The sequence below is a fragment of the Rhipicephalus microplus genome, chromosome 9 (assembly GCF_043290135.1).
Source record: "Rhipicephalus microplus isolate Deutch F79 chromosome 9, USDA_Rmic, whole genome shotgun sequence".
Lineage (NCBI taxonomy): Eukaryota > Metazoa > Arthropoda > Arachnida > Ixodida > Ixodidae > Rhipicephalus > Rhipicephalus microplus.
Window position 1 is genome coordinate 61,451,796 of NC_134708.1, and position 14,783 is coordinate 61,466,578.

Genomic DNA, 14,783 nt, shown 5'->3' on the forward strand with positions numbered 1-14,783 from the left:
GAAATCGGTGAAGCTGGTGATTGTATAAGAGGTGATTTGGACAAAGGATAGCAAAGTGTTAACAAGATGCCTTTATCATCACAGAACCCTTCATTTTGCAAGAGAAGTTGCCTTCAACTAGATCTGTTCTTAAGAAAACTAGATCTAGGATAGAATTGAGCAACGGCTTGAGTAAGCTGAAATGATAGAAAAATATTTATTAATTCATGGCATATTGCAGTATCCTGATCCGTTACGGTCAGAGAAGGCCAATGGATGTCAGGAGCGTTAAAATCGTCCATACAGATAAATCTGGATGAATTAATATTTACATTGCACGTAAAATTGGCAAGGATATGAAGAACTTCAAGGGATGATCAATTGGCAAGGACATAAAAAACTTCAGGAGATGATCTGGGTGGGTGATACACAATGCTAACTTCAGTATACCGAATAATTAGGTAGACCTTACATCAGAGGGATTCAGTTTTAGTATGCAAGGGCAGCACTGAAAACAGGATATCTGACCAAATAAGTTGTGCAACGCCGCCGCCAATGCCTTGTGTCCTGTCCTTAAGTACGGCAATGAAACGGGGTGGAGTAAACTCAAAATCGTAAATGTTACAATGAAGTCATGACTCTGTGATGCCAATGATATGAGGGGAGTAAGTGTCGACAAGGGACAATAGATCTGGAAGCTTTTTAGCAATACTACGAGCATTGACTTTCAGTACCTGGTTTTCATGAAGGCTATATTGAGATCATGGAGTGGATGAGCTGGGGTTTAAAGATGCGGGGATGGAAAATCGAGAGCCAGGTGCTCAATCTGAGAATCTGAGACTTCACTAAGGATTTCGAGTTGTTATCTCAAATATAATGTACATTGTGAATGAACTCATGATCGTATCTAAATTCACCACAGAGCCGTTGTTGCGAAAATTAAGTTAAGCCTCAAATTTCTTTCTGTATGTGTCTAATACGTGCGAAAATGTATTCTGTAATAAACACGTTTGAGCCTTTTAGTTTAACTGCATTGTTGAGAACAGGGGCTTCCTCCCTCAAAGTGGTCTTGTATAGCCACTACGTACTTTTCGAAAACTGTGGGCACGTTTAATTTGTGGGCAGGTAATTTTCAGTGTATTGTTAAATAGAGAAGTTAACGCTGCATAACAGCCTGCTAGCGTTTTTTACAGTATCTTCTAAAATGCTGTGTATTATCAGGTTATTTCTCCTTGAACGATTTTTGAGGTCATAATTTGTCAAGCCCAGTTCGTTAATTTTAGAAGTTAAGCAAATAATTTCTATATGTAAATTACTGGCATCACTGTGTTCATTAGAGCCAAGAAAACGTTACAATGCACTAGTACGCAATTCTAAAGCATCAAAACAACAAGCGACTGTTTGTTGAAATGACTTGACGTCCGCAATATCATTAGCTAGCTTAGTTTGCCCCCTCCTAAAGGTCGGAGAACATTTCAGAGACAGACAAAAAAATATCCCGAGCAAGTGCGGAATTGGAGTGTGCATGAATTCTCGTTGAGAGCATTAGAATCAACTACATTGCTGGTTGTAGGCCTATTAGTGGAATAATTGGTTTTACTGGTATTGACTGATTTATTCTGATGCCCTGGATGCAGTTCCACATTACTGCTCAGAAGGCCATGACTATAACACGTGTAAACAGAAAAACACAAAGCTACGTGGTCAAGGAAGCAGCAGCAGAAAGCGATCATCAGAATGAATGCATTCAACACTGTAAAGGTGACATACCTGTAGATATAGCAAACAAGTTAACATCGTGCTGGTGCTGCTGTGATTTACCCACTTAAGACCATGCAAAGGGTGCATAGCAAGTTTGAAAAGATTTCATACTTTAAGTGTTTGAAGTACGCACCAGAAACAGGTTATTGTTGTCGTGTTCAACTCTCAAAGGCAAAGTTCAGGTACCCCAATTTTTTCACTGCCCTTTGTTTTTATAGATTCATTCTGATCATTCCTTCGTTGAGCTGGGAAACCGCAATGATGACACTGAAAATTCATTCCATATGTTGTGATAGAGAGCACTGTTGTTCAATCGCATAGAACATGCAATTGTACTTACTCGCTGGCTCAAGTCTCGCGTGTGTGTTGTCTTTCATTATTGCTACGACTCAAGAAAGTCATATTCTAAGCGTCCCCAATGTCTAAAAGAGAATGTCTACACATTTGATTGCCTTGCATCAACAGTTGATGCATCCATCTTTATTTAGCTACAGGGCCTCTGTTTAATATAATCTACCGACATCTTACGTGCTAAAACGAGGGAACACACACATAGCTCATTGGTTCTATTCACAAAGCATTTGTTTCTTATCTAATATGCTGCTACAATTCACTGCCTCAATGTTCAATTTCATATTATATTTTCTTCCAAATTCAAGTGCTCAATTTCAAGTGCCCTCTGTATAGAGGTTGTCTTTTAAAATAATAAGTAGGCACCAACTAGGTAATGAAAAGGGGTCACTCAATTACAATAATAAGAAAAAAAGGTTTGATAAAGCCCAGCTAATGTTGAGTGTACTGCATTGTTTGTGGTTGTTTTAACAGTTGTTTGTGTACTGTTGTAGATGTGTCCATTCCTTTATGAAGAAATGAACAAGTCTCGTGCTTTGGGTATTTCCAGAAAGGCATGGCTCCAGTGTCCTTTTTGAAATAATTATTTCATGATAACATTGCTGCTCAATATTTTGTGAATGTAGGATTGTGGTGGTGATGTGGCCCAAGTCCGTGGACTGTTCTATAGAATAGGCTTTATTGAAATAAGTGAAATTCACTATTCTGTTTTGGCTCTGTTTGTCAATTGATATTGGGAGGAAGTGTGTAATGAATTTCTTTGCGATGGTTATGTTTCATCAGTGTGAAGCAGTATTGATGTTTTGTAAATCACTGGTTGATGTGAAGCATTTATTGATGCACTTCTTTACACATCCACATGTGCTGAAAAGAAGACATTTGTATCTAAGCAATGGCAACACTTGGTAGTGACTAATTGATTTTACACTGTTGAATGTAAGTGTATACTAGTGGCAACCTGATGTTACATTATGATGCATTTTGCACTTTCATACATTGTTGCATGTGTTTATGTGGGTTGTGCCTTTTCTCAACAAAATTTTTGATGTGGACAAATAAACTTAATGTTGTGCAGTTCCACTTACTTAGAAACAATCATTTACACTTGTCTAATTTTTTCTCATTTTCTTCTGTCATAAAATATATTACCGCTCTTGATTCGATCATTCGTATTTGTCTTTTCTCTTGGTGATGCTTAAAATGCAAATAGGGCATTGAGTTGATCGCACTGTTTCGTAATATATGCAAGGTTGTTTTACCGTTCTGGTATATGAGGACAGTTTTAGAAATATAATTGTCATTGTCTGCATTCACTGAACAGTGACAACTTGATAAATCGAACATGTTTGTTGGTCGAGGCAGAATCTGCATTATTTAATGGCATGAAGCTCTTGTAATTTGGTCATATTTGGGCTGAACCAGAATAACTCGTTGAGTCGTTGTAGATTGCTGAGCACAAAGTGCCAGCCATCAACCATTTTACTTGTGGAAAAAACATGAGCACATAGTGCAGGTAATGGTTGTGGCGGTAGGTAAGGGTGTGGTGCAGAACATCTATCAGATTTATAATGGGTGTCTTGGAGCTTGACCGCTTTGTGAACCAAGTTGCAGGTTGATGAAAGTTGCGACTTTTTCGTTTCTCTTTTGCAAAATAGGTAAAGTATTTACAAATTGATGAACACATTGAAAATGTTTTGATCTTAGAAATATTAGTTTTTTATGTTCTCAGTTTGGCATTTGGTCGAATCAGATGCTTTGTCCAGTCCCCTGAAATTTGAGCTATTGAGCTTTTACTATAATTATGTGATAAAGTGAAATTCGGGCTCGTATGTCTGTTTGAGTAAGTGTCTGGAGCATTATATGGTGCATAGCTTACTTTTGTTTTATTCAATCTTTATGCTGTCTCTGAAGTAGTTTAGAGACAATAATGGGAATCGTGTAAACTGTGCACATACACTAAAAATCTTATACTTTTTCCAGTCTGCATAAGTGTACGAGCATTTCTTTCCACTAAAAGTGTGATATAATTTCTATCTCTTCTTTATGATTCGTATTGTTTTTTATATTTTGCAGTTCTTTTCATATTGACCTTGTTCACTCATATTTCATTTCTTATGTTTTGCACCTTGAGTTGTGAAGGTGTTTGGTTACTGTGCAGCATTTTATGCATTTTTATACGGGAAAAAAGTGCAATAGATGTTTTACTGGGGGTATGGCCCAATTTAAGGGCGTATATGAAACCAGCTTTGTCATTTAGGTATAGTGCCAGCATTACATCAATATTGTATTCGTGCACATTCACTAGCGGTCTTTCTATGTGTTGGACATAGCATTTACAGACAGAGAAAGAAACTGTAACCATGTCGTCGTGGCATGGTTATTGCTCCAGTATTATGTGGCTTGCTTTTGCGAAGGTGATTATGTATTTCATCTACAAGTGCAGTAATCTTCCTGCATTGCCTGGTGCTCTTGTGTAGTTGCACACAATGCATGTAAGGTTTTGATTGCCTCTATTTTCTCTCTGTGGTTTTGCAGGTTCCTTGTCTTCGGCCTCCCGTGAGCCGTATCATTCACTTGTGTCCGTACGAGGCGGACTGCATTCGTGTCGTCAGTGCAGCTATGCTTCCAAGAACAAGGCCTTCATGCGAAGACACCTCTTCAAACACACGGGCGAGCGCCCCTTGCAGTGCAACCTGTGCCCAGCTGCATTTGCTCGGAAAACAAGCCTCAAAAGACACATTCGAACGCACACAGGGGAGCGTCCCTTTTCCTGTGACTGCTGTAGTGCATCGTTCTCCCAGCAACATATCCTCATGAATCACATGCTCACACACACTGGGGAGCGTCCATTTCCTTGTGAACAGTGTAGTGCATCATTTTCACAGAAGACGACCCTCACTGCCCACATGCGCACCCACACAGGGGAGCGTCCCTTTTCCTGTGAACAGTGTAGTGCATCATTTTCACAGAAGGCGACCCTCACTGCCCACATGCGCACCCACACAGGGGAGCGTCCCTTTTCCTGTGAACAGTGTAGTGCATCATTTTCACAGAAGGCGACTCTCACTGCCCACATGCACACCCACACAGGAGAACGTCCATTCTCCTGTTGCCACTGCAATGCATCTTTTTCACGGAAACATCATCTTGTAAAACATGTGTACTGTGAGCATACAAGAAAGTCAACATAAAAAGTGAGTTGTCTGCATGCACTTTCTTTATGAAAAATGCAACTCAAGGTTTTTTAATCTGTAGAACAGTTCTACAAAATTTTAGCTATTTGCATAACTTTTGATGGCTTTGTGTTGTACCATGACTGTGTAAAATATTGTTACAGTGGGTTCACTAGATTGAACCAACAGCAAACAATGACTGAAAGGGGTAAGAAGAGAAGGACGCGCAGTTATGGCACGCGCTTGTCGTCGGTTCCCTGTGAATAAACCTCTGTTCAACCTTGTTTACAAGTCACGTAACAGAATGGTCGAGGTGCCGGTACCCCAAGTCTCTAACAATGAGTTTACATCCCTTTGCGCTCATCGGAGTCCTCGCTTTGCGGGACTACAACCAACATCAACAGGAGAGATGCCTCTGAAGCAGATTTCCCGAGGACGCTGGCTTCTTCCGATTCTTACAAGGAGCCGCCAAGATTTGGTGGGACTGGCGAGAAGGCGTGGACAGGTGGTTGTAGCAGTGCAAGCGGGTGAGCGAACTTAACACCTGGGACTCCGTCGCTCAGCTATCGTATGTCGTGCTCTCTCTCACCAACACTGCCCTCCTGTGGTACAACCTCCACGAGGATATGCTCAACACATGGGATATGTTTGTAGACGCATTGAAAAAGTGCTTCGGAGACATCACTACGAGAAAGAAGCAGGCTGAACACACCATCTCTCAAAGGGTTCAGCGGCCTAGTTAAACTTGCACCACTTACGAGGAGATTCTGAAGCTTTGTAAAGTTGTTAACCTCGGTATGTCTGAAGAAGATAAAGTTGGCTATCTTCTTAAAGGCATAGCAGGGATGTGTACCAGTTCTTGATAACCAGAGAACCTGTCATCTGTGGCCGGCATCATGAAGCACTGCCATACCTTTGAAGCACTGAAAATGCGTCGTATAGCGCCAAAATCGGGCCGCTTGGCTAACGTGCCGACAGCAGCTTGCGTCGACGCCAACCCTCCATCTGACCTTTCATCGACAATACGACAGATATTCCGGAAAGAGCTTCTGTGGTGCCGTGAAATAAGCCATTCCAGCAGTGATGACTACTATCCAGGCAACCAGCCTGGACTACCTCCTGCCTCGTTCCCACCATATATCAACGCGGCGAACATGGACACATACCGAGCTGTGCTTCGGTCCGCACCGGCAAACCGACCTCCCTTCGCCAACGAGCAGCAGCCACGAAACACCTATGTCCCGCAGCGATTCCACACTACTTACTCAACTACAACGGGAGACAGGTATAGGCCGCGAGATCGAGCAAAGTTGCCGTCTGGCGGCAACTGTCCAAAGGGTGAAGTGAGGATTGCTCCTTGCGTAGTCTTCTAGCCAAGTCGTGTTTCTATGTGCGCCTATGTGATGTACGTTCTCAAAGTGTGGTTTGTCCGGTCAGTAAACGCTAGTGTAACTGTTTGTATGTGTGCCTGAAGCGACGTACGAAAGCATTTGGTTTTCCTTGGCTGCAATTGCATTGTAATAAGATCGGTGAGTGCAACTTTCCAGAGTGCTGTTTATATTCGTCATACCTGCCATTCAGAGTAGATGCGGCTGTTTCAAGCGCATTGCAAAATGCTCTTGGCATCCTCCAGAACATGAGCACTTATATTAAATGCTGTGTGAATGCAGCCTTTTATAGTGACTTGGTTGTAAAAAAAAAACAGGCTTTATGTCATGCACTTGCGCACTGTTGGTAGGTGTACACACAGCACTGTAGTTTATCGATTATGTGAGGATCCGTAGTTGTGTTTATATGACCGCGATAACACTACATAGAAATATTACTATTCTCATGAGGGGGACTGGGAGAGCAAGAGACACTCATCAGCTCCTCAAGCGGTGCTCATCGACGAGAACGCCGTCTGCAACCCACAAAATCGCGGGAACACTCCCAAACACACTGCAAGGAACGCACAGCGGTCTGCCAGTGACATGCAGTCCGCGTCGCACACGAATGCTGTGACACGCATTCAACGTTTCAGGAGAAGGGCGTGCAGGAACCGAGGGGTATAAAAAGCGCATCGCATGTGCGCAAGGATGTTCTGTCTCGGTGGTTTTCGTTATGGCCGGTCGTGTTTGGTGTAAAGGTGCTTCTTGATGCCTAGTGTTCTTCACACTTGTAAATACGTAATTAAATTGTGTGTTTGTGCTTGAAGAAGCCTCACAAGGGTTCTTCCTTTCCCAACATCTGGGTGACTACCTGTAGCCCCTCTTCTCAAGGACATCACTATCACATAAACTGTGAGACTTCGGTACTTACACTGTTCTTAAAACAGAGCTACCGTGCGCAACTATGTGCTTAGATTTAAGAACGTTTTAGGAGCCTAAACATTGCAAACTGATTCAGACGACATGCCTTATATATAATGTCGTATAATTTCACTGAAATTTTCATCATTTTTACATTGTTTTCAGAGCTTGTGTGGCATTGTTAGTGACCGACAGAAGGCATGCAGAGGTAATTTTTTGTCTAAAAAAAAAGAAATGCTTGTCCTATTAACCAGGCCTTTGTTGTAACACTGTCATGCATGTAATCCATCGCTGAAAGCTTTCTGCTGAACTCTTACATAAAATTTTTTCTGTTGCAAGAACATGTGCGTTCACGTTGTACATGGAGTGTAGCACAAAGTGCCCTCAGCCACCAAGCTTTCCTGACTAGACTTATCTACTGTCCAACATTTCATGGTGAACAGAATGAGAGAAAAAAGTTATGTGCATATAAGGTGCAAACGGTGGTACTGAAGGAATGGCACATTTATGCGGGCTTTCTACGATCTTTCTTTCTCTCTTTTTTGTAGTATGCAGATGACAAAGATGTAAATATGTAGTTGAGTCACGTTACAGCAGTGCATAGCAGGCAGAACACAAGCTAATCGTGTACAAACAACACAGCAAAGGCGGGATTTAGTGCGTAAGTGTGGAGAGAGTCACCCAGGGCGAGCATCCCTATGGAAGGCAGAATGCGCTTTACCCGCAGGTAATGTTAACATTGCATAAAGGGCGTGCACGTATTCATTAAAGAAGAGCATAGATATTAACAGTAAACATTAGTCAACGCATTTTATCTGCCGACAATCGCTTCAGACCGCACGCAACGAAGCCCCGCAGCGTGTATTTGTATACGTGCCGCCAACCACCTATCCACACTTGCGCGGGGACGGTGCTGCCACCTATAGCCCAATTTCGCCAGGAATTGCAATGATCGGGGCAGATATCTTATGCCAGCAAACGGAAATGAGGGGTTTGAGCAGCACCTTGCATTTCTGCCATCTCATGTGTGCTATAGCTGGGGCATCCCAGGCCACCACTCAAGATTTTGTGACCGTCGACAGCAATTCTGAGGAGCGCCTTTACGAGCTTTCTACAATTATAGCAATCGACCCTTTCCATCGTCATCGACCCTTTTCAACGCCCAACTTCCAGTTGTCAATTTCGCCAAGGCAATTTCTGGAACTCGTCACCAGCCTCCGACCACAGCTTAACGCCGCCACCTGCTCCACGTGCTCCCCGGTCGTTATCGCCACGGCATCGCTTCCCGTCACCACCACCAGAAAACTAGGCAGTGCGGCTGAGAGGGGTGAAGTTGCTGGATACTGGGCACTGTCAAGAATACCTCTGTCAGCCTTCATGCTGAAAAACAAAGTTCATGTGTGTGTTGACAATGTCCCTATTATAGATATTCTAGATACTGGGGCAACGATTACAGTGATGAGCCTGACTCATAAAATTCTTCTGGGAGAAAAAGTTATGTTTTTGTGCAAGAAAAAGTTGTCGTTTTGTAGTGTAGATGGTGACACATTGTGCCCGGTCGGCATTTGTACAGCAGATGTTTGTTCGTGTGGCAAAGTATTTACCACTGACTCGCCAGGATTCCTCGATCTACGCACGACGTTATTTTAGTCCTAGATTTCTTACGGGAGTGTGGCGCTTGAGTTGACTATCGAAGTGGAGAGCTTTCAGTACACCACGAGCTTATGACCGAACTCCTAGAGAACTCGCCGTGTTAAGAAAGTGCCTTCTGTGTTGCCGAGGATGTAGCGATTGCTGCGCAGTGTAAGGTGTGCATTCCGGTAATTTGCTTTGGTGCAGCTCCTACTACATTTGACGCCACAACAGAACCTCTACACTCAGCTTATGTGAAGAAGAACATGTTGGTGCCTCATTGCTTGTTATCGGTATTTGAAGGACGATCTGGATTATGGACGATGAATTACATGGCCCAGCCCATACTTCTACCTTCTGGTATGAAGCTCGCACTTTTCAGGGAGGGAACACCGACTTTAGTTGCTGTACTTCACGCCGATGCGAACGAGTCCTTGCTCTCGAGCTTTTCGAATTTGAAGCTTCTATTGAGGGTGAGCTAGTCCCTCGGCACGAGTGAGCCCCATACGTTACTAGCCATTTGACTTTTCGCAAAATGATAAGGCATCCTCGACACCAGCGTCTTGAGTACGCTATCGTATAAACACTGTATAAGTGCACCCTGTACGACAAAAGCCGTAGCGAGTGTCACCGACAGAGCGTAAAGTAATTAGTGAGCAAGTTGAAGAAATGTTGCAAAAAGGAGTCATTCAGGAGTCTGCAAGTCCTTGGGCTCCACCTGTCGATCTCGTTCAAAAGAAGGACGGCAGTTGGCAATTTTGCGTTGATTACTGCCAGCTTAATAGCATTAAAAAGAAAGATGTATATCCGCTTCCGCGCATAGATGCCGCATTGAATTGTCTTCATTCGGCTTCCTACTTTTCTTTTGTTGATTTTACATCCGGCTACTGGCAAATATCAATGCACACCGATGATCAAAAAAGACGGCGTTCATAGCACCCGGTGGAATTATTGAATTTAACATTATGTTATTCGGCTTGTGCATCGCGCTTGCCACCTTCGAACGACTTATGAACACCATTCTGCGGGGTTTAAAATGGGAGATATGTATGTGCTATCCCAATGATGTTATCTTCGGACGCACATTTTTACAGCATAACATGGGTCTCGGCATTGTACTAAGCTGCATACAAAAGACTTGTCTTGTACTCAGCTCTAAGAAATGTCATTTCGGAGAGTGCCTTGCCTTGGTGCTGGGTCATCTCGGGGACAAAGACGGCGTCAAGCCTGACCATGCAAAGACTGAAGCTGTTGAAGCATTTCAGCCATACCAATCTGGGAAAGAACTCTGGAACTTCTTGGGGCTGTGCTCCTATTTTAGGCAATTCGTTCCTTGCTTTGCTGACGTCGCTCATCCCCTGACAAGCCTCCTGCACAGAAAGGGCCCATTCGAGTGGATGCCTGAGTGTTCAGCTTCCTTTCAGCAGCTTAAGTTCTTGCTGACGTCACAGTCGATACAACGACACTTCAGCCCTACCGCGCCAATGGAGATCCACAGATGCGAGCGGCGTTGGTCTTGTTGCTGTGTTGTTCTTCATTCAGGTAATAGAGAACACATCATTGCCTAAGCATGACGGTCATTAAGTAAACTTGAGCGTAAATAGACGGTAACTGAACAAGAATGCCTCGCGGTTATTTTTGCTGTTCAGCAGTTTTGATCATACCTGTACGTGCGTCAGTTTACAGCCGTCGCCGATCATCACTCTGTGCTGGCTTGTCAATCTCTGCGATTCGTCAAGACGCCTTGCATGATGGGCTCTGTGTCTGCAAGAGTTCAACTTCACTGTCTCATACAAGAGTGGGGGACGACATGCTGACGCTGATTGTCTTTCCAGGCTGCCCCTCCTTACCACGGAATGTGACGCTGATAGCTTCAACCAGGAAATCGCAACTGTAAACAAGATTTCCCAGACGCCGTAACCTTCGCGAGACAGCAGCGTGGTGATCCAACTCTAAAACCGCTCTGCTGCGCTGTGAAAGACTCGCCAAACGGCCATTTTTGTATACGGGATGTATTGCCATATAAAAAGAATTTCACCGCCACAGGTGCGTGCTATCTTCTGGTGGTGCCGGAAGCCATCCACTCTTCGGTTTTACGCGCCGTGTACGATCATCCAGGTGCCGGTAATTTAGGATCTACGCGAACACTCTATCGCCCCAAAGAATGATTTTACTGGCTCCAATCGCGCAAGACAACCGAAACCTACATAGCCAGTTGCACAGTGTGCCAGAGTCACAAAAGGCCTACCGATGCCCCCTTCGAATGTCTATTGCCTATGGCATCTTCCGACCAGCAGTCGGCGTCGAAGTGCATTCATCCGGACTTGTAAGCAACGGCATCGAATTTTTGAAGTCTTAGCCTCCATCGTGTGAGAACCCCTGAAGGGTCCTTCAAGTTAACTAGCCAGCACAAGGCGTGGTGGTCGTTCACAACTTTGAGGTGCCTGCCATAGAGGTAGGGGCAAACTTTGGTGTAGCCCAGATGATAGCAAGGCTCTCTTTTTCTGTTGTGGAATAGTCGCCTTCTGCCTTCGATAGCGACCGGCTAGTATAACTAATAACCCTTTTTTTTCCGTTGGTCTTCTGCACATGAACGGCGCCGAGACCTACGTTGCTTGCGTCGGTGTGAATTTCTGTATCAGCATATTCATTGAAATGTGCAAGTATCGTAAGGGTCAGCAGCCTGTCGTTTCAGTTTCTCAAATGCTTCAACTTGTGCCGTTTTCAACTTGAATTCAACATCGGTCTTTGTGAGCAGCGTGAGTGGCTCAGCGATCTGTTAGAAATCGTTGACAAAACATTTGTAATAGGCGCACAAGTCGAGAAAAATCGGCCCACAGCCTTCTTTCAGTGGGAGATGGCAACACGGTCATGGCAGCTATTTTCTTCGAATCTGAACACATCCCGGTCTTGCTGTTCGTGTGACCCAAAAACAGGAGTTCCGTGTACGTGGAGCGGCATTTTTCTGACTTCAGAGCGAGTACGGGGCTCCTGATTGCGGGAAGTATGCATTTTACGTGCTGGAGGTGTTCGTCTAAGCTTGAGGAAAACACGACGACAACGTCCAAGTAAATGAGGCAAGTCTGCCACTTCAAGTCAGCCAGAACTGTATCAATGACTTGTTGGAAAGTCACAGGTGTTGAGCAAAGACCAGAGAACATGACCTTGAACTTGAACAGGTCGTCCGGTGTGGTGAAGGCAGCCTTTCTTTTCGACTTTGATTTGCTAATAGCCGATCTTGAAGTCCATCCAAGAAAAGTACCTCAAATTGTGGAGTCGATCTAGGGTGTCGTCTATCTGTGAGAGCTAGTACACGTCCTTTGTTATTTAGTTTAGGCGACAATAGTCTACGCAAAAGGGTAGAGTTTCGTCTTTCTTATTCACTAACACATTGATGACACCTATGGACTCTTTGAAGGCTGGATAATGTCGTCGTGTAGCATTTCATCAACTTGTCTCTTTCTGGCTTTGTGTTCCCACGTCAAAACTCTGTACGGGCTCTGACGGAGTGGCATAACACTTTCTTATGTTAAGATTCGATAATTTGCGACAGGGGTCTGTCGAATTCTTGACGACGACGACTAAAAGCACTTGTATTTCCGGAGGAGGCTTCTTAGCTGTTCTTGTTTATGCGTCAGAAGGCTCAGGTTAGTGCGGAAAGCTAGTTGAAGGGCTTGAGTCGTCGGAATAGATGCGGCAGAATCAATAAGGGCAAAACCGTTGCTGGCTTCCAGTACCTCTTTGATGTAGGCAAAAGTGCTGCTGACTTCCAGTATCTCTTTTAAATACGCAACCATCACACCTTTGCTCATCTGTTTGTACTCGCTGCTGAAGTTCGTGACTCTTGCGTTCTCTCCTCGTAGCTCAAGTATTCCTCTGGCGATGCGAACTTCGCGGTGTCAACAAATGCTGGTCGCCTTCGACGATGCCTTGCATGTCTGTTGATTCTCGAGTGTCGACAGAAGTGCTTACGCTGGAGCAAGGAGGAATGGTGACTTGGTCTTCCATCATGTACAAGGTGTGCCTTACTGATAACGTGTGCGGCGGCAGCGCTTTTCCTCTGGATAGTGGTATCGACTTTGTTCTCAGGCTGACGATGGCACCATGAAGGATTAAGGAGTCCGTACCAAGGACGACACCTCTCAAGCATTGCTATGTACATTGAAGCTTGCAGGATAAATTTAACAGTTAATGGTTACTCTGACTTCAAAGATTCCTGCCGCTGTAACTAGGTGACATCCAGCTGTACGAATTTCGGGGCCTTCCCAAGTGGTCCTAACTTTCTTCATCTTTGTGGTGAATGTCTCGCTGATGATGGTATAGTCAGCTTCGCTGTCGACAAGAGCAGTGACGCTGTAGTTGTCGACGAGAACGTCGAGTTCGTTAGTCCGTCGCCTCGCGTTGCAGTTACGTCACGGCGTCGGATCTCGGCTACAACCGTTTGTACAACAGTTGTAAAATTGCATCATCAATCTTCTTCTGGCTGCAAAGTTTCAACGTTAGAACTCCGTTGCGGTTGCAGTGGGCTCTTGAAGTTTTGTCATGGCGGTAGTGGCGGAGGATCTTCAGCAGTTCGTCGCACAAAAACCGCACCTTCATCGATTGCTGCCCTTAGTTTTCCGAGTGTGGGCTAGGCGACCAGACCTGGATTGCGCCAGTGTACAGCGGGCGGTGAAGTGACATGTAGCAGCCGGGTGACGGTGAACAGGAAGATCCTCGAGGCACCACTGTACTGTTGCGGGGTAGCCGGCAATGTCGCGGAGTTTTTCTCCCCGCTGTGGATGTGGCACATCTATGGCAAAACCACGTAGTCCACACCGGCGGTTCTCGCATTGGTGATAGGTGTGTCCATCTTCTCCAGAGTGGTAGCAGAGAGGCCGGTGGTCGGGGGCATGCCACACGTTTTTTCTCAAAGTGTTGTGCTGGCCGGCGGGTGGATGATATGGCATCGATTATGGCAGTGGCTGGTGGCAGAACAGTGACAATGCGGCCTCTTGGTGAAGTTTAGCGTCGGGCTGCAGCAGTATGGCTCATCACTTATGTCTGACGCTGCGGTGCTTCGGAAACCTAAAGTAATTGCCAAACTTCTTTGCGGACAACATTGGCAATTGAATCCACTTGGGGCTGCAATGAAGACAACAGCTTCCGTAGCTCCTTCCGCACAGTCTATCGCATTTTTCTACGTATGCCATCGGATCAAGGCCGTGAACAGCTGCGCTGTCTTGCATCGATCGGCGATTGTATTGGCGGGTGCGCATTTCCAGCATCTTCTCGATTGTATTAGCCTTCAAAACAAAGTTTTGAACTGTTTTGGGTGCGTTCCACACAACTGCCACAAACAGTTTTTGCTTGACCACTTGCTTCAGGAACCGGAGTTTCTCTTCAGCCATGGCAGGGTCGGTGTGATGAAACAGCCGGGCCACATGTTCGACAAAGATGGTCACATTTTCATTAGGGAGTTGCATCAGTGTCTCCTACAAGGTGCACAGCGGCCCTTTCCTTTTGAGGAATGCTGCCAATTGTGTCCATAAATGTGCCACAGAAGAGGTCCCATGTTTTAAGTGCAGACTTCTCATTCTGTGAGCGTGCTGACACC

At 44.8% G+C, this 14,783-nt stretch overlaps 1 protein-coding gene across 1 annotated transcript in view; it reads left to right on the forward strand.

Annotated features, from left to right (window-relative positions):
* Nucleotides 1-4,544: 4,544 nt before the first annotated feature.
* LOC142772282 (uncharacterized) overlaps nt 4,545-14,783 on the forward strand; it is a 46,893-nt gene continuing 36,654 nt past the window's right edge. The window contains exon 1 of the mRNA XM_075874479.1: nt 4,545-5,272. Within this exon, the coding sequence (XP_075730594.1) occupies nt 4,734-5,272 (539 nt within the window). The 5' untranslated portion in view covers nt 4,545-4,733. The remainder of the gene's footprint in view (nt 5,273-14,783) is intronic.